Raw genomic sequence first — 23128 nt, 5'->3', positions numbered from 1 at the left:
GATAACAATTTTTTTTTTCCAATCCATCACTTGTATGCCTAGTTCATTTATGAACCATAAGAAGACCATCTACAACAGGGGAAGAGAAGCATCAGGAGACAATTCCTAACTAACTAGATAATAATAATTATCTAATAATTCTATAGTAAATTTGGAATTTTAAATTTCATGTACTGATTGCATCTGCAGTAAATCCGCAAGTGTTTTTTTCCTCGACTGTTATTGTGAAGGAAAAAAGAAACAAAGTATTATTATATATCAGACACATAAATTTACAAAATATAGAAAATTACAATTATGCTCTTGTATACCGATTGGTTAGTAGCCCAACTTTCATAATAGTGAGTAAAATATGATTAGTTTTATTATTATAACAAAAAACCCCAACATTATATTATTATTTATATAAAATCCAAGATTTGCAAGAATCATAATCAAATAAGAAACTGTACCTTCACTTGCAAGGCATGACTCCTGAGCATGGGTAAAGTCCATTGAACAATAATACCTCATAAACTATTAAAGACTTCCTAAACCCTGTTCACAATAAATAAAAATTATACCATAGCTTCAACATCAGAGAAGTAAGGTATGTCAGCAGCAGCATCAGAGTTGTTCTGGTCCGATATATTAGAATCATCCATTGTACAGTGTCAGGCTTCCTAAACCCTGTTCACAATAATAAATAAATAAATAAAATAATGATCAAACCAAACCATTTGTACATGTAACCTGAAGTTCAGCTTTAGCACCACCTTCCTCCAGCAGTCCATTCCGGGTGATTTCTAGAGGTGTGTGTAATTGCATTGACCTAGTTTGACCAGGAATCCTAAGATGATTATTCGGCTTCACAGGAAGTGGGGCCCGATATTCAACCTCAGATGGATTGCGTTTGAAAACAGACCCAAATTCAGGCAAAGCACTTGGCCTTGGGAAACATGGTGGAGTAAGATCTTTCCCTTTTCTTACTGTGATTATCCCCTGTTCATCTTTCTCATGAGATGAAGAAGATAATGGATACATGGAATCTGTTGTAGCAACTTGTCCAATACAAGGAGGAAAAGGAGTAGAAGGGTGAAACAGTAAAAAGATATCATCATTACATGGTATGTCTGGATCTTCACTGTTCGAAGTGCAAAAATAATTTGCCCTTCTGTAAGCTGAACAGATTCTATATGTGATACTGATGTTGATACCACATCATCTTGAACACCAGGAATTACATCAACATTGCATAAATCAACTTCTTGATTAGGAACATCATCCGTTGTATCTTTCATATGATCCTTCACATCTACATCCATGAAAAGAATATCATCTTCATTAGACAAGTTGAGAAGAGAATCTGGTAGAATTTTGTCTCCCCACTTTGTTGAATACTTGACCCATTTTTTGCTTTAGCATCTGCAAACATCATAAATAATTTCAGAAAACAATAAATGTAAGGTTCTTTCATGAAAACGGATAAAATTGTTGTTTAATCATTTATCTATAGATACCCAAAAACAATAATAAAAATTTATTACAATATATATAGTGAACATGTTCTATCATTTCTTGCCTTGCCTGCCCAAAAGAGCTTTATAAAGCACGTAGACCACCAATTAACAGAAATTTATCAAACACATACAAAATTAAAATCGGGAGATAATAAATGGATAATGTCAATACAAGAAAAAATCAAGCCTAAGCAGTCCCTCCTCAAATGAAAGAATATAGACCAGAATCAACTCATTTGAATATGTCGGATACAGTTGCTCTACTTATATTGTAATAAATAGGAACTTAATATATATACACGCTAATATTATCACATTAAATGACTAAGATTTGCTGATCCTAACATATGAAAGTCTACAATAAAACATACTACATTCTACATACTTGTATGTAAACTTGTCAGCATTTGCATACATGTACTTTATCTCTGAAAATTTCTGAACATATTATTCCCATCAGATGTTGAAAATTGCTCACAATTTGACAACAGGACACGAAACTGGTGAAGCCTTTTCTGAATCACAACATCGAAAACGATGCAAATCTAGACACAACATATATAGAAGATGGTTTAAGCTACTAAATTACCTTTCAGAAGCAACCAGGTCTACCAAATTTAACCTTCCAAACCGAAGGTGAGTCACAGAATCCTTTACCCTATATTGACACACTATGTGACTGGCTGCTCTCGCTGTTCATATCTGTTCCTCCCTCTTTCCTGTTTGCAACACCCTAATAAAGCATGCAAACTAATTTTAAATCTGATATAATCATAAATAAGCAGTAACAAAGTGTAAACTTTCACTATGTGCACCATACGAACTCTGTGGTTTAAATTGTAACACCAGTCAAAATAGGTCAATAGACAATCACATGTGATTATGCCAATCATGTAATGTGATTTGGTTAAACTTATAATGTGATAAGAGTGTTATGTAGTTCATGATAAATTCTAATACAAATATGAACTTTCTTTATGATACAACTCAAAGTATACGTTCCTATGATTCCAAAAATATATAGAACATCTGAATCTGACTTCGCATGAAGAAGTTATGATAAACTGAACACTATAAATCTCTATAATAAGAGGAATCTAAAATACACTTAGAATTAGCTATTGGATTTTAAAAGAGAGTTGTAGTACTTGTAAATACCTACGCGTTCATATAAAGAACGTCAAAAACGGAGTTCGTATGTGAAAGTTATGACCTTCCGAAGATTCAGCTGTTAGAAACCCTAATCTGACTGAACTCACGAGGTGAGCATAGATGTTCACGAGGCGAGGATTCATTTTGCCACATCTCGGAATCTAGAAGGTGTGTGACGAGGCTACAGAGGGATAATATCCAAACTCAAGACATGAGTCTTATAAATCTCACGACGTGAGGACTCATCTGGCAACCTTCCGGAGCTAGGGACGCAAATGGCAAGTCTACGAGATGATCATGCTAGACTCACAACGTGAGTCTTATAAAACTCACGACGTGAGGGCCAAAAATCTTACTATAAATAGCAGGTCCGACTTCAGCCATTCTTACACCTGAACTTCTTTCCTTTCTCTCATTTGCTGAAGCCCTCTTGCATCCCGAGCCCCGACGACCTCGTACCGCTGACCGTTTCTGCATAGATTACATAAAATCACGCTACTAGGGTGAGTTCATGGCCCCATTTTCTAATATTTTCGGGGGAAAATGCATGCTAAATATTGTATATACGTTACTATTATGTCTATATGATAGTATATTAGTATCAACGTAGATAGTTATATTAACCGGGATATAGTTGTTCTAAATATAATATTTTAAATATATACAACTATTATCAACTTTTTAGCAAGTCCTTGAATTAATGTAGATCTTGAGTTATACTTAGGATTCTATATATATGTTGTGTGCGATATAGTTCCGAAGTTATATTCGGGAGTTCTATATGTTAATTGATAAGTATGTTGTTATTGTTGGTTTTATGTCAAGATAAAACCAGGTATGTTATATGTTGTTGTTATTGGTTTTATGTCAAGATAAAACCTAGTTTTAATTCTAATTATAACTGTTGTATTGCCTAAGTATTATAAATATTAGGAGTAATGTTTAAAGCATAGTCAAATAACTTAGGGTTTTAGACATGAATATGACTTTACTGCTAGAACTAACGGAACTCGACAAGTCTACATGAGTTATTGTACTCATCATGTAAGATTGGAAATCTTAGGGAAAATCCTCTGACCTGTAACCGTTAATCCCGTGTGAGCGAGGAAGTCGTGTATGAATAAGATACGGGTTAAAAACCCCACTCGTGGTTGCTAGCTGCAACACAACGGTGTGCGAGTGAGAAACTGTCCTTTTGTTTGTTTATTGTTCCGACGTTGATGAATTGTGTGGAACTTATCTTAAGATGTGAAACTTGTAGCATCAAGCAGAGGTTTGAAACTAGTCATATAGTCATGGTAGCAAATTGTTAGAAGCATTATACTTTGTCGTTATACAAGTATTAATGTTAAGTATAAGTTTCCCAAACACATATACTCTAGGTACAAGAAACTTATAGGTATACTACATGTATATTAATTAGATAACTATACCTAATACACATACTCGTATAGAATTGAAATAGATTTATACGTAGCGATTTTACTCGTATAGAATTGAAATAGATTTATACGTAGCGGTTTTACTCGTATAGAATTGAAATAAGATTTATACGTAGCAACTTTCGTTTGTGTGGAATTACGAACACTTATATTCATAGTATATGAGACTTATAGGTAAACTACTTATTTGGTAAGTAAACTTTTATACCTAAGATATATATACTAAACGTTGGAGAGTCAAAATGATACTTTCAAAACTATACTTTTGAATTTGGAAAATGTATTATTTTTATATGGAGTCAAAACCTGTGGACTCACCAACTTTATGTTGACGTATTTTAAATTGCATGTGTTTTCAGGAAGTTGATAACTATGATACGAGAAATGACGTTACACTGCCCGGTTTTTCCGCTGACGGCTGGGGTGTGACAGATTGGTATCAGAGCTATTAACTATAGTGAATTAGTACTTTCTTAGGAAAGCACGACTATAGTTTAGGGCTTACTCTGTTAGGTTTAGGTATATCCCTTAGCCTACAATATAAAGTATTATTAAATATTCTACTGAAGGACTACTTACGGGATTGGTGACAGGATGGACACGTCGCTTGGGTTGCTGGATTTCAGAACGGTTATATGCTAAAATGATCCTGCCCACCGACTGTCCTGACTGTCCAGTGCCTTATCAGATAGACCTGAAGTAACAAACAATAATTAATAATACTCGTGAATACAAGAAACACAAAGATATAAAGTTATGTATAAACTCAGTCCTGCGATGAGAACACATGTATATAACCCAAAAATATAGAAAACCCAAACCCTCGATAAGAATTCAACGCAATGTTTTAGGTCAAACTACTTAGTCGAGTTTTATTGTATATGGTACGAACCACAACTAAACATAGACTGGTCACCTATGTTTAATTATGGTCAGGCCGATGCACAACTAAACTTGGATACGGTGGTTGATAGACTAAAACACTTGAAGATTTTAGAAGATTCAAGATAGATCTCAGATTAGGATACCATCAACTCGAAGTACAAGAAGACGATGTTCTGAAGACAACATTTAGGACTCGGTATGGTCAATCTAAGTTCCTAGTTAAGCCTTTGGATTGACCAGCGCTCCAACAATGTTCATGGACCTCATGAATAGTGTTTGCAAACCGTACTTGGATAAATTCGTGATAGTAGTTATCGATGATATATTGATATATTCACAAACCAAGGAAGAACACGGTCAACACTTGCAAATAATCTTGGAACTACTAAGAAAAGAAAAGTTGTACGCCAAATTCTTCGAATGTGAATTTTGGATTAGAGAAGTACAAAATTTTAACATGTAGTTAGTAAAAAAAAGGGATTCATGTTGAACCCTCCAAGGTTGAAGCAATCAGGAATTAGGAAGCACCAAAGAAGCCAACAGAAGTGCGTCAATTCTTAGGACTTGCTGGCTATTACCGTAGATTCATAGAGAATTTCTCCAAAATAGCCAAGCCGCTTACAACACTAACCCAGGAGGATGTGAAGTTCAACTGGGAAGACAAACAAGAAGCTGCTTTTCAAAAACTAAAGCAAATGTTGTGTAGTGCACCAATCCTATCCCTTCCAGATGGGACAGATGATTTCGTCGTATACTGCGACGCATCAAATCAAGGATTGGGATGTGCGTTGATGCAAAGAGGAAAAGTTATCGCCTACACATCACGACAACTTAAGGTGTATGAGAATAATTACACTACCCATGGTCCTGAATTGGGAGCTGTAGATTTTGCACTAAAAATCTGGAGACATTACTTATACGGTACTAAGTGTACTATTTTTACCGACCACAAGAGTCTCCAGCACATCTTCGACCAAAATATGAGATAACGAAGATGGGTTGAATTGTTGAATGATTACGAATTAGAGATTCGTTATCATCCCAGAAAGTCAAACGTGGTAGCAGATGCCTTGAGCCGGAAAGAATATATTAAACCCCATCGGGTACGAGCATTAACTATAACTATCCATTCTAACTTTACCGCACAAATTAGAGAAGCTCAACTTGAGGCTCTAAAAGAAGAAAACATCAAGAAAGAAGCTTTGTGAGGAATGGAAAAGAAACTTATACAAAAATATGACGGAACGCGACACTATATGAACCGAATTTCGATGCCTAAATTCAGTGGAGTCAGGGACTTGATCTTAGAAGAAGCCCACAAGTCCAAATATTTCGTGCATCCAGGCTCTGACAAAATGTACTTAGATTTAAAAGTACATTATTGGTGGCCAAACATGAAGGCAGAAATTGCTACTTATGTGAGCAAATGTTTGACTTGTTCTAGAGTAAAGGCAGAACATCAAAATCCTTCAGGTTTACTTCAACAACCAGAAATACCTGAATGGAAATGGGAGCAAATATCAATGGACTTCATCACTAAGTTACCTAAAACTCCTAGTGGGTTCGACACTATTTGGGTAATAGTCGATAGATTGACTAAGTCCGCCCATTTCTTACCAATTAAGGAGAACGACAAGATGGAGAAGCTGACTAGAATTTATGTTAAGGAAATTGTCAGATTGCATGGAGTTCCAAATTCTATTATTTCTGACCGAGATAGTAGATTCACTTCACGATTTTGGCAATCTCTACAAAAATCCTTAGGAACACGTCTAGATATGAGTACAGCTTACCATCCACAGACTGATGGTCAGAGTGAGAGAACCATTCAGACTTTAGAAGATATGCTCCGAGCCTGTGTAATAGACTTTGGAAATGCGTGGGATGCTCATTTACCGTTAATTGAGTTTTCCTACAACAATAGTCATCACACCAGCATCAAGGCTGCACCGTTTGAGGCTCTTTATGGACGAAATGTCGTTCCCCAATATGTTGGGCAAAAGTTGGAGATACGCAGATGGCCAGAGAACGTACGGGCGATACCCTACGTACTGGACCAGAAATAATCCATGAGACAACTGAAAAGATCGTGCAAATTAAGGATCGATTAAAGGCTGCACGTGATCGTCAAAAGAGCTATGCTGACGTAAGACGTAAGCCTTTAGAATTCCAAGTTGGAGATAAAGTAATGTTGAAGGTCTCTCCTTGGAATGGCGTAATTCGATTCGGGAAACGATGCAAACTAAACCCACGGTATATAGGACCTTTTGAAATTCTAGCAAGAATTGGTTCTGTCGCATACCAACTCAAGTTGCCTCAAGAACTTAGTAATGTGCACGATGTTTTTCACGTATCAAACCTCAAAAGATGTCTATCCGATGACACTCTTGTTATACCTCTCGAAGAGATACAATTCAATACGAAACTCAACTTTGTAGAAGAACCTGTTGAGATCATGGATCGAGAAGTCAAACGATTAAAGCAAAGTCGTATTCCCATAGTGAAAGTTTGATGGAACTCTTTACGAGGACCTGAATTTACTTGGGAACGTGAAGATCAGATGAAAGAAAAATACCCCCAACTGTTTGACAAAACCCCATCCATAAGATAAATTTTGGAACGAAATTATTCTAACGGGGGGAGAATGTAACACCAGTCAAAATAGGTCAATAGACAATCACATGTGATTATGCCAATCATGTAATGTGATTTTGTTAAACTAATAATGTGATAAGAGTGCTATGTAGTTCATGATAAATTCTAATACAAATATCAACTTTCTTTATGATACAACTCAAAGTATACGTCCCTACGATTCCAAAAATATAGAGAACATCTGAATCTGACTTCGCACGACGAAGTTATGATAAACCGAACACTATAAATCTATATAATAAGAGGAATTCAAAATATACTTAGAATTAGCTATTGGAGTCTAAAAGAGAGTTGTAGTACTTGTAAATACATACGCGTGCATATAAAGAACGTCAAAAACAAAGTTCGTATGTGAAAGTTACGACCTTTCGAAGATTCAGCTGTCAGAAACCCTAATCTGACTGAACTCACGAGGTGAGCATAGATGTTCACGAGGTGAGGAGTCATTTTGCCACATCTTGGAATCTAGAAGGTGTGTGATGAGTCTATGGAGGGATAAGATCCAAACTCACGACGTGAGGACTCATCTGGCCACCTTCCGGAGCTAAGGACACAAATGGCCAGTCTACGAGATGATCATGCTAGACTAACGACGTGAGTCTTATAAAACTCACGACGTGAGGGACAAAAATATTACTATAAATAGCAGGTCCGACTTCAGCCATTCTTACACCCGAACTTCTTTCCTTTCTCTCATTTGCTGAAGCCCTCTTGCATCCCGAGCCCCGACGACCTCGTGCCTCTGACCGTTTCTGCTTAGATTACATAAAATCACGCTACTAGGGTGAGTTTCACGACCCCACTTTCTAATATTTTCGGGGGAAAACGCATGCTAAATATTGTATATACGTTACTATTATGTCTATATGATAGTATATTAGTATCAACGAAGATAGTTATATTAACCGGGATATAGTTGTTCTAAATATAATATTTTGAATATATACAACTATTATCAACTTGTTAGCATGTTCTTGAATTAATGTAGATCTTGAGTTATACTTAGGATTCTCTATATATGTTGTGGGCGATATAGTTCTGAAGTTATATTCGGGAGTTCTATATGTTAATTGATAACTATGTTGTTATTGTTGGTTTTATGTCAAGATAAAACCAGGTATGTTATATGTTGTTGTTATTGGTTTTATGTCAAGATAAAACCTGTTTTTAATTCTAATTATACCTGTTGTATTGCCTAAGTATTATAAATATTAGGAGTAATTTTTAAAGCATAGTCTAATAACTTAGGGTTTTAGACATGAATATGATTTTACTACTAGAACTAACGGAACTCGACAAGTCTACATGAGTTATTGTACTCATCAACTAAGATTGGAAATCTTAGGGAAAATCCTCTGACCTGTAACAGTTAATCCCGTGTGAGTGAGGAAGTCGTGTATGAATAAGATACGGGTTGACAACCCCACTCGTGGTTGCTAGCTACAACACAACGGTGTGCGAGTGACGAACTGTCCTTTTGTTTGTTTATTGTTCCGACGTTGATGAAGCGTGTGGAACTTATCTTAAGATGCGAAACTTGTCGCATCAAGCAGAGGTTTGAAACTAGTCATATAGTCGCGGTTACGGACTCATGGTAGCAAATTGTTAGAAGCATTATACTTTGTCGTTATACAAGTATTAATGTTAAGTATAAGTTTCCCAAACACTTATACTCTGGGTACAAGAAACTTGTAGGTATACTACTTGTATATTAAGTAGATAATTATACCTAACACACATACTCGTATAAAATTGAAATAGATTTATACGTAGCGGTTTTACTCGTGTAGAATTGAAATAGATTTATACGTAGCGGTTTTACTCGTATAGAATTGAAATAAGATTTATACGTAGCAACTTTCGTTTGTATGGAATTACAAACACTTATATTCATAGTATATGAGACTTATAGGTAAACTACTTATTTGGTAAGTAAACTTTTATACCTAGGATATATATACTGAATGTTGGAGAGTCAAAATGATACTTTCAAAACTATACTTTTGAACTTGGAAAATGTATTATTTTTATACGGAGTCAAAACCTGTGGACTCACCAACTTTATGTTGACGTATTTTAAATTGCATGTGTTTTTAGGAAGTTGATAACTATGATACGAGAAATGACGTTACACTGCCCGGTGTTTCCGCCGACGGCCGGGGTGTGACACAAATGGAAGTTGTAACATAAACGATTAACATGTTTGTAGTCCTATGGAAGGGTTTGAACCAAAACGCCCAAAAGAATGGAATGTAGGAGAACGAAATTCAATACCAAAATGTAAAATTGAAAATGAATCATTACCCAAAAATAAATTAGTTTAAACAATCATAAAAAGAAGTAAGAAGATGGAATATATAGATGTAAATGATTAATTAACAGAAATGAAGATGTCAAAAAAATTTAGAGAAGAAAATCTATAATTCTAATCAGTAAAATCCCTAACAAATTCATTGGATGATCTATTGAATTTCAACTAAAAATCCATGTAAGTACCTTTCTCTTTAAATGTGTCTTCGAAGATGAGTGTTGTTTAGGCTTATCAACAACACCGTCACTTCCGCTGCCATTATGTACGAAACATAGCCGTGTTGAAGGGCATTTATTAGCTTCGACCGTTGTTACTTTCTCCGGTCTACTCTCATTAATTTGACGGTGAGTTGATGGAGAAGATTTTGATTTTGAAATCAACACATATCTTTTCTTATTTCGACCCAAGTAAAACTGTATTTACTAAGTAACTTCGATCTTAAAAAAACTGAGAAACAAATGAGATGAAGAAGTGGAACGGTCAGAGGGTATTAGGATGTGACGAATGAAGGTGTTGAGAGAGATTGAGGACGAGGGTATTAGGATGAATATAGTTGCAAATAGAGTTTTGGCTTGTGAAGTGTGGATTGAGTTTTTAGGGGTCAATAGTGGTGGCGATGGCTTAGGGTTTGCAGAGAGAAGGGAGGGAGAAAATGGTGTAGAAAAGAGGATTAGGGAAATAAAGAAGTCTGAGAGGGAGATAATGGTGGAGAAAAGAGGATATTTTCCACCGTTAACCTCTGTATCGCTGTTGCTGAGCTCCAAAAATACGAACGGGAGAATGATCTGCAGGCACACAATGCTATTAGGGTTTCTTGGATAGAGGATTTTACATCATACCGAAGGAGAAGGAGGAGACTCAACAGGCGGGGTTTTTAATTTTTTGGATTTCGTTTCCCCCTTGGCTTTTAAAAAACGAAGAACGCGCTTTCATAGATAAAAATTATAAAACGACACCTTTACACGACGCGTTATTTTATTATAGGTGCCCTCCATGTTTTTTTTTGTTGGACACTAATTTTAGGGCACGCAAAAATGTGTGTCCTCTGTCCTTCAAAATTTAGAAAACTGATATTATTTTTAGGACGCACAAAAAATGTGTATCGTATATTCATGCGTCTCATTGTTTGCGCGTCGTAAAAGGCTGTTTTTCTAGTAGTGAGACGAATCAATTTGAAATACACTATTGCCTAAATTGTCTACACACATCATAGTTTCATACACACCATCACAGGGTAAAGCTTCAAAATTAAAAGAACACCATTTTTATAAGCATAAATAGAACCATTCTCATCATTAAAAGAATATCTAAAACATTTTCAGAACAATGCATGAAAATATATGTTTCATGTCATTTCTGACGAGTAGCGATGATTTATCAAATCCAAATCAACACCATTACTAAGCACTAGACTATAAACTCCAATCTTGGTGACAGGCGCAAATCGCCTATTCCCCATATCAAGTTCATTCTACCGTGCTCTACCTCCTCACTTCTTCTTAGCCCCTGCAAAACAGAACAAATTTAAAATCCACATCATTTATCAAGGACCGAAGAACAAAAAGATGATGAGTTATTAGATGAGATAGTGTATATACCTGCAGAAGTCGGCTTCACCTTGCCATATTTAATATCTTGTTGATACTTTGGACAACTTCGTTTCTAATGCCCTTTGTCGTTTCAGTAAAAGAAAGTGGCCTCTTTGGGATAAGAGACAGGAGGAGCATCAGAACTGGATTTACCTGTGGGTCCATTGCTTGACGACCCATCTTGAGACTTGTAACATCCATAAAATTCAATCCAATTTAAAACTTTTTCAAGCATTCAAAAACAATTATTTAATACAAAATGTTTTCAAAATAGTTTCATATAATAGTATCCTAGAAATTAAAATCATAAAGAGTGAGAAGGTGCGCGATCAAGCCTTCGCCTTCCTGGGATTGTCTGAAGTACCTGAAACAAAATCAACAACTGTAAGCCCGAAGCTTAGTGAGTTCCCCCATAATACCAACGCCATACAAACCAAAACAATGTCATAACAAACAACATGCCTATAGAGTCTACAGTATGACTGGACCACCTTCACCGGGCTTTCAGTCTATCTCGCCCACTCTCAAAGTCTACAATGTGACTGGACCGCTGTCACACCCCCAAACCAAAACGGCGGAAATGTTCGGGGGCAGAGGACTTCAGGTAAGTATCACAACACATGCAATATAGTAATCAAAGTACAAACAACCATTGCATTAATAAGTATAAGTTTTACATAAATGTTTAAACATTACATATTCAAACACTAAATTAGGTACAGTAGAAGACAAGAGTCGCAGTACAATACGAGGTAGTCTTCTCAAAAGCTTCGGGAGTGTACCTGTCTAATGGATTCCTAAGAATACAAGTTATTTGGAAAGAGTAGATCAGCATTTAAGCTGGTGAGTTCATAAGTATTTTAGTTCTGTTAAGTATACTCTAAGTTCTTTGGAAAAGTTCACTGGTTCCACCAGAAAAGCCTATATTTCCTGAGGTGATAGATTGATAACCTCAATAGTTTCCCTCTGTAATTACTTAGTTTATACTAATTATATATAACCTAATATCGAATGGACAATTAAATGGGTGTATCTGCCCTAAGCCCACAACCAAACAAGGAACAGGAAGTAAGGCGGAAGTCACACATTCCACTATCAATCGGATATTACTTATGTATAACTCTGATGTAATAACTAAGGACTTATAGAATTAACCACTAAAGGTCCTTTAAGTTATACTAGTTTACAGAGATTGAATGACTAAGTTCCATTTGATAAGTAGTTAAATGCCATAAACCGTTTCATTTGTAAAAATGGTTTAATCCCATAAACCGTTTCATTTGTAAAAGTGGTTTAATCCCGTAAACCGTTTCATTTGTAAAAGTGGTTTAATCCCATAAACCGTTTCCTTTGTAAAAGTGGTTTAATCCCAAACCCGGTATGATGTATTATTACCCCATGATTGTTAACCCTGGTACGTTGTATTTGTACCTTTGTTAATGAAAACGTGGTATGATGTATTATTACTTCTTTAATATGTTGTTCATATATTAAAGGTATTATACATATCCTGGTATAGTTAAATGAATTTTGGTAATTTCCTTGGAAAGTATACAATCGTGAATCATACTTGTATATTTAGTTCTGAATCATAAATTATACCTATTATAATTTATATGTTCTATCTGATTAGCATGATTTCTCATGGATGAACACCTTTGCTCAGCATGATACAAAGCTAATGATACCGAAAGGAGTAACCTTTTATACTCATATATGTATAATATATATATATAATTAAGAAGGAAACGACCTTCGGACAAATAACCCCACCTTAATTCCACATCCAAACAAGGAAAAGGAAATAAGATAATTCATTAGTCCTAAGCCCTTCAAATCTTATTTATATATTTATACATATATAAACATGATTTTGGCATTTATAATTTGAAATAGTTTATAAAACCTTTTTCAAAGAATTTAACGGAGTTTACATGACTTTAAAGATTTAACATGGCTTTAAGTCATTTTGGAAATATTTGGTAATCCTTAAAAGCATAAGGAAAGCCTTTGTGTGATTATTATCACACACAATTATTAACACAATTTATATTGTGTTCAACTTGTATTCCCCCCCCCCCCTAAAAAGCATTTAAAAACCATTAAAAAGGTAAATTATAGGGGTATGAACTCACTTTGATAAGTGGTGATTTGGGCAGCGTTTCGTTTCTATTGATGATCTTTCTCGAAGAAACCGCGAGTTTTTGAGTAAAAACCGGCTTTATGCGGGCAGCACTTCGACTGGAAAGAGGTTATCTTCTCGAGAATTCCGGGGCTCCGGGGCTTGATTCGGGTTTTAGACACGATACCGGGGCCTTGGGGGGTCGTGAGAAAGTTTAGGGTGTGAAAAGGTGAAAAATGGTGAAATTTGGGGTGAAAAACCTCTCAAATCCGAGAAGTCTCGCACCCTTTATATAGGGGTGCGAGGGTTCGGCCGAGGTAAGTGAGTCATCGGACAGCTGGCGAGGAGGTGGCCTCGGTTCGGACACCCGGTGCATGCGAAGGCGAGTCAGCAGACACGCGTCAGAAGGAGGACCGAAGCTGGAGGCGGTCTCGGAAGCTTCCTCGGTGGTGTCGGATCAGGAGTGGACCGAGCCTCGGTCCAATCAGGAGCACCTATGACGACTTCGGACCACTCAGCAGGTGACACACGCATCTGCGGTCCAATCAGAAGATGACACGTGGAGGCTCGCATGCGAGGGTGACGTGTCCGAAGGTCACCCATGCGAAATTTCCCGGTTTTCAACATTTTCTTGATTTTTGTGCCAAAAACTTGCGAAATTCTTAACTTTCGCATACGAGATCCGTTTTTGGCGTTCTTTATATACACGCGTAGGTAAAATTATACTCTACGACTTTCGTTTAGACTTCGTCGTCTAATTTTGACTTTATTTTTCAAATTATTATTTTTAACACACCGGGGGAAATCCGTTAAAAATTCATAACTTCTTCATCCGACGTCCGTTTTCGTCTGTCTTTTTACCGTTGTACTACTTTTGACGAGACCTTCGATTCTCGTTTAAGTTGTGTCGGCTAAATATCGATCGATTTATATTTTGAATTTTTAGTTTTTATGAACGTTCTCGGTTTAACATATTCTACAACTTTCATTTAGATTGTTAAGGCTAAAAAGCCTTTTATCGAAAATTCACTTTTTACGCTGAACAATGTTTTGCCGGTTTTGTCGCGGATTTTCGATTGGTCATAACTTTTTCGTTATAACTCGAATTATAGTGTTCTTTATATTTTTGGAAACCTTGTTACAATCTCTACCACTTTGTTCATCCCAATTACGATTATTGATCAATTTATTTTTGACCTAAATTTGACTGTTGTCACAACCGCCCTCACCGGGCCTTCAGTCTATCTCGACCACTCTCAGAACCTTCACTATGTCTGGTCTACCCTATCGGGCCTTCAACCTGTCTGAACTGTTCTCCGGGCCTTCGGCCTGACTAGTACGACCATATGGGTCTGCAGTCTATTCGGGCCGCCCTGGGTATGTTGGCCTAGAGCACAAAGCAGGACCGCCTCAACCCACCTCCAATCATACAAATAACACATAATATCATACGCTAGGTAGCATGTACAGATAATCATACGGATCTAACAGATCAATAATCATAACATCATCCTATATACCAGGATACCGATCTAACATATCACTAAACATAGCATCATCCTATAACCAGGATACAGATCTAACAGATCACTAACATATCATCATCCTATAACCAGGATACAATCCAAAAAGGGTCAGCCTTGGTTCCTTAGACCCTGTTGATATGGTGAGAAGAACTCACCTCACAAGTAGTGCTCAACTGATAACTCGAATCCCAAACACAGCTCCAAGCTCAACCACCTACAATCATCATAGGACCTATTCTATCAAGACCCAAATTACCAGAGTACCCTCAAAAGTCAAACTTGGTCAACCCTTGGTCAAAGTCAAAGTCAACGGTCAAGGTCAACAGTCCATGTTGACCTAACTCGTCGAGTGCAGCTTACAGACTCGTCGAGTTCCTTCAGAACTCAGAAACCAAGTAAACCCGAGTCAACCCCACGAGTTACCAAACAACTCGTCGAGTCCATGCAGTGTCCAGAAGGTTCGGAAAAACCCTAACCAACTCGTTGAGTTGGCTGTGCAACTCGTAGAGTTCCTTCAGCTCTTTTCTCATTCAGACGCTTTTAAGCGAAACCAAGACTCCAAATTATAGATCTAGCCTCATACGGTGTAGTTACCACGTAAAGTTGCCAACTTTACGTACATGCAAGGCCTAAGAGGCTAAAACACCAAAAACTAGACTTAGGAAGAGGTTTAGGGCATGGAGAGGGGCCAAAGCTCGATAAAGTCGAGAACTTCATGTCCATGAGGGCTTACAGGAGTCCAGATCTGAACTCCTCACTTGAAAATGTGCTCAATACCAAAAATGCCTCAAGAATAAGCAAGATTACCCTAAACTCTGAAATAGAGAGATCTAACAAGAACATGATCAAGGTAATGACTTTTTACCTTCAAATGAACGCAAAAACGAAGTAGATGTTGGATATACAAGCTCATTCTCGTCCCAAGCTTCTAAATCTCCAAGTCTCTTCAAGAAATGCACCAAACACACACTCTTTTGCCTCACACATACTAAAAATAGAAGGTTAGCTCGATTAGGGTTTGTTTCTGGATGTGAAGGTGGTAAGGGAGGATGGAGGGAGGACTTAAGGTCCTTTAAGTAGGGTGAAAACCCTAAAAATGAGGGTTTTCAAGCACAACCTCAACTCATCGAGTTGGGGACCTCCAACTCGTCGAGTAGGGTCTAAGATTCACGCGGGCTGGATAGTTTCTACACGACGAGTTGGGGACTCAAACTCGTCGAGTGGGTCTTGTGTAATGAACATAAACCCTTAAAATTTTATACCTGCGAGTCGGGATGTTACAATTCTCCCCCACTTAAGCTAGACTTCATCCTCGAAGTCTGCTGCGGTGAACAACTCCGGATAATGCTCCCACATCTCGTCCTCCGGATCCCAAGTCCACTCGGATCCCTTCTGATGTTTCCACTGTACCTTTACCAAAGGTACTTCCTTGTTCCTCAAGACCTTCACCTTTCTCTCCGCTATAGCTATGGGTCTCTCGACATAGTTCAAGCACTCGTCCACCTGAATGTCATCCAACGACACGACAACATCCTCGTCTAATACGTACTTTCGCAACTGTGAAACGTGGAAAGTGCTGTGAATCTGACTGAGCTCCTCCGGAAGATCCAGTCTATACGCCATCTTGCCAACCCTGGCAATAATCCTGAATGGCCCGATGTATTGGGGACCCAACTTTCCCCTCTTCCTGAAACGGATCACACCCTTCCAGGGTGAGACCTTCAGTAACACCATGTCACCGACCTGAAACTCCAACTCAAATCGGCGCCAGTCGGCGCAGCTCTTCTGCCGAATCTGGTGATCTCGCCCCTAATTATCTCCAGCTTCCAGTTCTCCTGTCGTACACCCTAAGCTTGAGCTTCCCTAATCAAGCTCACAAGTGGAGAATCTACTGATATCCTCATACATGTTGCTGGAATAGAAGGTCCAGCCGACTTGCGGCTCAGGGCGTCCGCCGCAACGTTCGCTTTACTCGGATGGTAAATGATCTCGCAGTCATAATCCTTTACTACGTCTAGCCATCTACGCTGCCTCATGTTCAGGTTCGGCTGATCCATGATATGTCTCAAACTCTTTTGGTCCGTGCATATGGTACAATGGACCCCGTAGAGATAATGTCTCCAAATCTTGAGAACGAATACCACCGCTCCCAACTCCAAATCGTGTGTGGGATATCTCGTCTCATACGGCTTCAACTGCCGTGATGCGTAGGCTATCACTCGTCCTCTATGCAAGAGGACCGCTCGCAGTCCTGTGATGGATGCATCACATAACATTACAAAATCCTCAACTCGCTCCGGGAGATTCAAGAATGGAGCCTCGTAAAGTCGCTGTCTGAGGGTCTCAAATGCCATCTGCTGCTCAGGGCCCCACCAGAAATCCACCCCCTTCCTCGTCAGACGAGTGAGGGGTACTGCAATCTTGGAGAAATTATGTATGAATCTCCGATAGTACCCTGCCAATCCCAAGAAACTCCTGATATCCGAGGGAGATTTCGGAACCTCCCACTTCATAACCGCCTCGACCTTAGCCGGATCGACGAAAATCCCCTCTTGGTTAATGAGATGTCCAAGGAACTAAACCTCTCGCAATTAAAACTCACATTTTGAGAACTTGGCATAAAGCCGTTCTAGCCTGAAAACTCCCAGTAGCTCGCGGAGATGCTCCTCATGCTTCTCTCTCGTCTTGGAATACACCAAGATATCATCTATGAACACGATAATCGAGCGATCGAGCATCGGTCTTCACACCCGATTCATCAGGTCCATAAACACCGCCGATGCATTGCTGAGCCCAAACAGCATCACCACGAACTCATATTGTGCATAACGATTCCAGAACATGGTCTGCTCCACGTCCTCCTCCCGCACCCTGACCTGATGGTACACAGACCTCAAGTCTATCTTGGATAACAAGGATGCTCCCTGTAGCTGATCAAAGAGATCATCAATACGTGCTTGTGGATAACGGTTCTTCACCGTTAATTTTTTCAACTCCCAGTAATCGATGCACATCCGGTGTGAACCATCCTTCTTCTTGAGGAAGAGAGTCGGCGCTCCCCACGAAGAACTTCTCGGACGGTTGAACTGATTGCCTAGCAGCTCCTGCAACTGAGATAATAGCTCCTGCATCTTAGGTGGTGCCAATCGGTACGACGCCTTGGCGATAGGGGCCGCACCTGGTACAAGGTCAATCCTGAACTCAACCTGCCTCTCCAGAGGCACTTCGGGTAACTCCTCCGGAAACACATCAGCGAACTCTCTGACGACTGGAACCTCTGAAACCGAGACGTGGTCCCTGATCCGCGTATCCACCACATACGCCAAATAACCTACACACTCGTGCTGAATATACTGTCGAGCCCTAGCGGCTGAACAGAACCCTGAACCCAACCTAGTGCCCTCGTCGTAGATAACCATTTCTCCCCCACTTGGGGTTCGAACTACCACACGCTGACCCTCGCATTCGATCATGGCAATGAAGCGACTCAGTCAGTCCATACCCACTATCACACAAACTTCCCCCATGTGAATTGGCATCAGGTCAATCGGGAAGGATACGCCAAAGATCTCCAGAACGCAACCTCTATAATATGAAGAAGCGGAAATCTGATGTTCGTTGGCGATGGAGACTCGCAACGGACACTCTAGCTATCCTAAGGGAAAATTGAACTCCCTACTAAAAGATTGCGAGACAAAAGACCGAGTCGCCCCCGAGTCAAAAAATACCAGAGCAGGTAAGGAGTTCACTAAGAACGTACCTAACATAGGTACAAACATATAAGCATAAAATAAATATAATCAATGAGAATAGGGATAGAAATATACCAGCAACCACATCTGGTGCTGTCTCGGCCTCCCCGGCTGTGAGCTGGAAGGCCCGTCCCCGAGCCCTCGGGGGCTCTGCTCTACCCTGACTCCCGTCAGTAATCCTCAGTGTAGCCGGTGCTGGAGCCTACGCCGGCCAACCAGTGAGAAATGGATAGTTGGTCTTCATGTGACCAACCTGATTGCAGTTTTTACGAATCCTCATATCCCGAACCGGGGCTAACTGGCAGTAGTCCCTCACAAAGTGCTCCTCCTTGTCGTATTTACGGTACCCACTACCTGATCGACAAACCACAGAATGAACCTTCCCGCACTTCCCACAAGTGCGACCACGCTAACCTCCAGACCTAGAATCAGTGGTCTTGGACCGCTTCAGCGCCGGCTGTGACTGCGTCGAGGCCTGCCGCTGCTCTCTTAACTAAAGCTCAATCTCAAGCTCATGCCGCCTAGCGGCCTCCTGTAACTCCAGTAGTGTATCACAGCGCTGGGTAGCAACAAACTGTCTGATGTCAGTCTTGAGCATGCTCAGATAACGTGTCATCTGAGCTTGTTCGGAAGCAAACTCCTTGCATAACATCGCCCTCTCAGTAAACATCTTGGTGACCTCCGTCACCGACTCTGTGCCCTGTCTCAAATCCAAAAACTCTTGTGCCAGCCACTGCCGCTCCACCCGCGGAATATAGCGAGAGCAGAACATCTCCCTGAACTAATCCCAAGTAACCGCTGCTCGCTGCTCATCAGAATATGACCCCGTCATCAGTCTCCACTAGTCCTTTGCTCTAGACCTTACCAGGTTCAGAGCACACCTGACCTTCTGGTCAGTAGGACATGAGCATGTGAAGAAACATCCCTCTACGTCAGATAGCCACCTTATGGCTATGATCGGGTCCTGAATCCCATCAAAAGTTGGGGGCTTCGTGTTATCGAAGTCCTAGTAGTACGGGCCCATACTACCTTCCACACCTACCTATATATGTCTCAAGTATCATCACAATGCCCTTACAATATACATAAGAATAGGCAAGCGCTCAATCCTCACTCCGAGAGGAAGGCTAAATATCTTATAACTGGCCAACCGACCCCGCATAACTCATCTATGAAACTTCCACCAACCATGCAGCAGTTGTGTATGCTAGCCATACATAACGCTGGACCATATAGACTTTCGAATACATGATCCAAACCCTAAACCCTTCATGAAATAAGAACAGGAAATAAGGCCAAACCAAACATTCTCAGGCTATAAGATCTTAGTTATATACGATCATGATGCATACATTAAGTAACTACTGTAATGATGTCAATTTCATATAAGGAACACCCTAGGCTATTAGGCATCATATAATCAGACAATTCTATCATGTAATTCCTGAAGATCTCTAGCCTAGCACTAGCATGATGTTCTAGCATATCACAATATCAAATAACCGTAAGGTATTTTGGGGTCTACTTACTGACTCCAGCTGATCGTACACTTTGCATCCTCCTTTAATATTTTTAAAACCATTTGAAAATCATTTCGCAAATCTTTTCCTTAGTTTGAGACTGGATTCACATGAGTGTTCCTCCAATTCACTCAAACCAAGGCTCTGATACCAACTTGTAACATCTATAAAATTCAAGCCAATTTAAAACTTTTTCAAGCATTCAAAAACCATTATTTATTACAAAATGTTTTTAAAATAGTTTCATATCAGAGTATCCCAAAAATCAAAATCATAAAATGTGAGGAGGTGCAAGATCAAGGCTTCGACTTCCCACGATCTTCTAAAGTACCTGAAACAAAATCAACAACTGTAAGCCCGAAGCTTAGTGATTTCCCCCAAAATACCAACGCCATACAAACCAGAACAATGTCATAACAAACAACATGCATATAGAGTCTACAGTATGACTGGACCGCCCTCATCGGGCCTTCAGTCTATCTAGCCCACTCTCAGAGTCTACAGTGTGACTGGACCGCCCTCACCGGTCCTTCAGTCTATCTGGCCCACTCTCAGAACCTTCAGCATGTCTTGTCCGCCCTATCGGGCCTTCAGCCTGTCTGGACCGTTCTCCAGGCCTTCAGCCTGACTAGTACGTCCATATGGGTCTGCAGTCTATCCGAGCCGCCCTGGGTATTTTAGCCTAGAGTACAAAGCAGGACCGCCTCAACCAACCTCCAATCATACAAATAACACATAATATCACATGCTATCTTGCATGTACAGATAATCATACGGATCTAACAGATCACTAATCATAGCATCATCTTATATACCATGATACCGATCTAACAGATCACTAAACATAGCATCATCCTATAACCATGATACAAATATAACAAATCACTAACATAGCATCATCCTATAACTAGTATACAATCCAAAAAGGGCCGGACTTGGTGCCTGAGACCCTGTTGATATAGTGAGAAGAACTCACCTCACAAGTAGTGCTGAACTGATAACTCGAATCCCAAACAAAGCTCCAAGCTCAACCACCTACAATCATCATAGGACCAATTCTATCAAGACCCAAATTACCAGAGTACCCTCAGAAGTCAAACTTGGTCAAAGTCAAAGTCAACGGTCAAGGTCAACAATCCATGTTGACCCAACTCGTCAAGTGCAGCTTACAGACTCGTCGGATTCCTTCAGAACTCAGAAACCGCAAAAACCCGAGTCAACCCGTCGAGTTACCAAACAACTCGTCGAGTCCATGCAGTCTCCAAAAGATTCGGAAAAACACAAACCAAATCGTCGATTTGGCTATGCAACACGTCAAGTTCCTTCAACCCTTTTCTCATTCAAATGCTTTTAAGCGAAACTAAGGCTCCAAACTATAGATCTAGCCTCCTAGGGTGTAGTTACCATGTAAAGTTGCCAACTTTACCTGCATGAAAGGCCTCAGGAGGCTAAAACACCCAAAACTAGTCTTAGGAAGAGGTCTAGGGCATGGAGAGGGGCCAAAGCTCGATAAAGTCGAGAACTTTATGTCCATGAGGGCTTAGAGGAGTCCAGATCTAAACTCCTCACTTCAAAACATGCTCAATACCAGAAATGCTTCAAGAATAAGCTAGAAATGATCCTAAAATCTTAAATGGAGAGATTTAACAAGAACATGATCAATGTAATGACTTTTTACCTTCAAATGAATGCCAAAACGAAGTAGATGCTGGATCTACAAGCCCCTTCTCGTCCCAAGCTTCTAAATCCCCAAGTCTCTTCAAGAAATGGACCAAACACACACAAGAAATAGAAGGTTAGCTCGATTAGGGTTTGTTTATGGACGTGAAGGTGGTAAGGGAGGCTGGAGGGAGGACTTAAGGTCCTTTAAATAGGGTTCAAACCCTAAAAATTAGGGTTTTCAAGCACAACCTTAACTCGTCAAGTTGGGGTCCTCCAACTCGTCGAGTAGGGTCTAAGATTCACGCGGGCTGGCTAGTTTCTACACGACGAGTTAAGGCCTCCAACTCGTCGAGTAGGTCTTGTGTAATGAAAATAAACCCTTCAAATTTTATACCTGGGAGTCGGGATGTTACAAGACTTTCCTTTCCAGTTTTGCTTTGGAGGACCTTTCCTCTTTTTCCCCTTCCCTAGACTAATGGCCAGAACCGGAGCACTAGTAGGAGTGGAGGCAATACTCTTTCCCTTCATCCCTGCTTCAGCTATTAGAAGGAGGTTGTGCAATTGAGACAAGGTGGTCACATTGTTGTTCAGATGATGTGTCATCATGAACTAACCGTAACAACTTGGTAAGGATTTCAAGACTATGTCAATAGCCAACTCCTCATCTAAATTCACATTAATCCTAACATGGCAATCCATGTATCGTTGTATCCTTTGCACGTGGTTGCTAACAGATTCTTCATCTTTCATCTTGCTTGTTATGAGGGACTTTACCACCTCGTACTTTTATTGATGAGATTTCTTATGGTACTTTTCCATAAGGTCCTTTTTCATCTCGTACGACCAGTAATCCTCATAGAACTTTTTCAATTCAGGACTCATGGTAGCTACCATGATGCAAGCAACTTTTGTTGCATCATTGTAGTCTTCTTGTAGAAGGCTAATACTTTGGGAGTGGCCTTCTCTTCGTCAATCTCATTTAGTTCTTTCTCAAGGACATACTCATTATCCTC

General features: G+C 39.6%; 1 protein-coding gene across 1 annotated transcript; it reads right to left on the bottom strand.

The window, feature by feature from the left end:
• Window positions 1–419: 419 nt before the first annotated feature.
• LOC145127092 (uncharacterized) lies at window positions 420–22865 on the bottom strand. The gene is made up of 5 exons (XM_079062338.1): window positions 22730–22865; window positions 1381–1404; window positions 1214–1294; window positions 733–1160; window positions 420–669 (listed from the first exon to the last, which is right to left on the bottom strand). The coding sequence occupies exons 1-5, from the start codon at window positions 22863–22865 to the stop codon at window positions 637–639; spliced, it is 702 nt and encodes a 233-aa protein (XP_078918464.1). The 3' UTR covers window positions 420–636.
• Between the last annotated feature and the right edge of the window lie 263 nt (window positions 22866–23128).

The sequence above is a fragment of the Lactuca virosa genome, chromosome 7 (assembly GCF_052849685.1).
Source record: "Lactuca virosa cultivar CGN04683 chromosome 7, Lactuca_virosa_CGN04683_v6, whole genome shotgun sequence".
Classification (NCBI taxonomy): domain Eukaryota; kingdom Viridiplantae; phylum Streptophyta; class Magnoliopsida; order Asterales; family Asteraceae; genus Lactuca; species Lactuca virosa.
The sequence above is the reverse complement of the archived record's forward strand: the minus strand, read 5'-3'. Positions and strand labels throughout refer to the sequence as shown.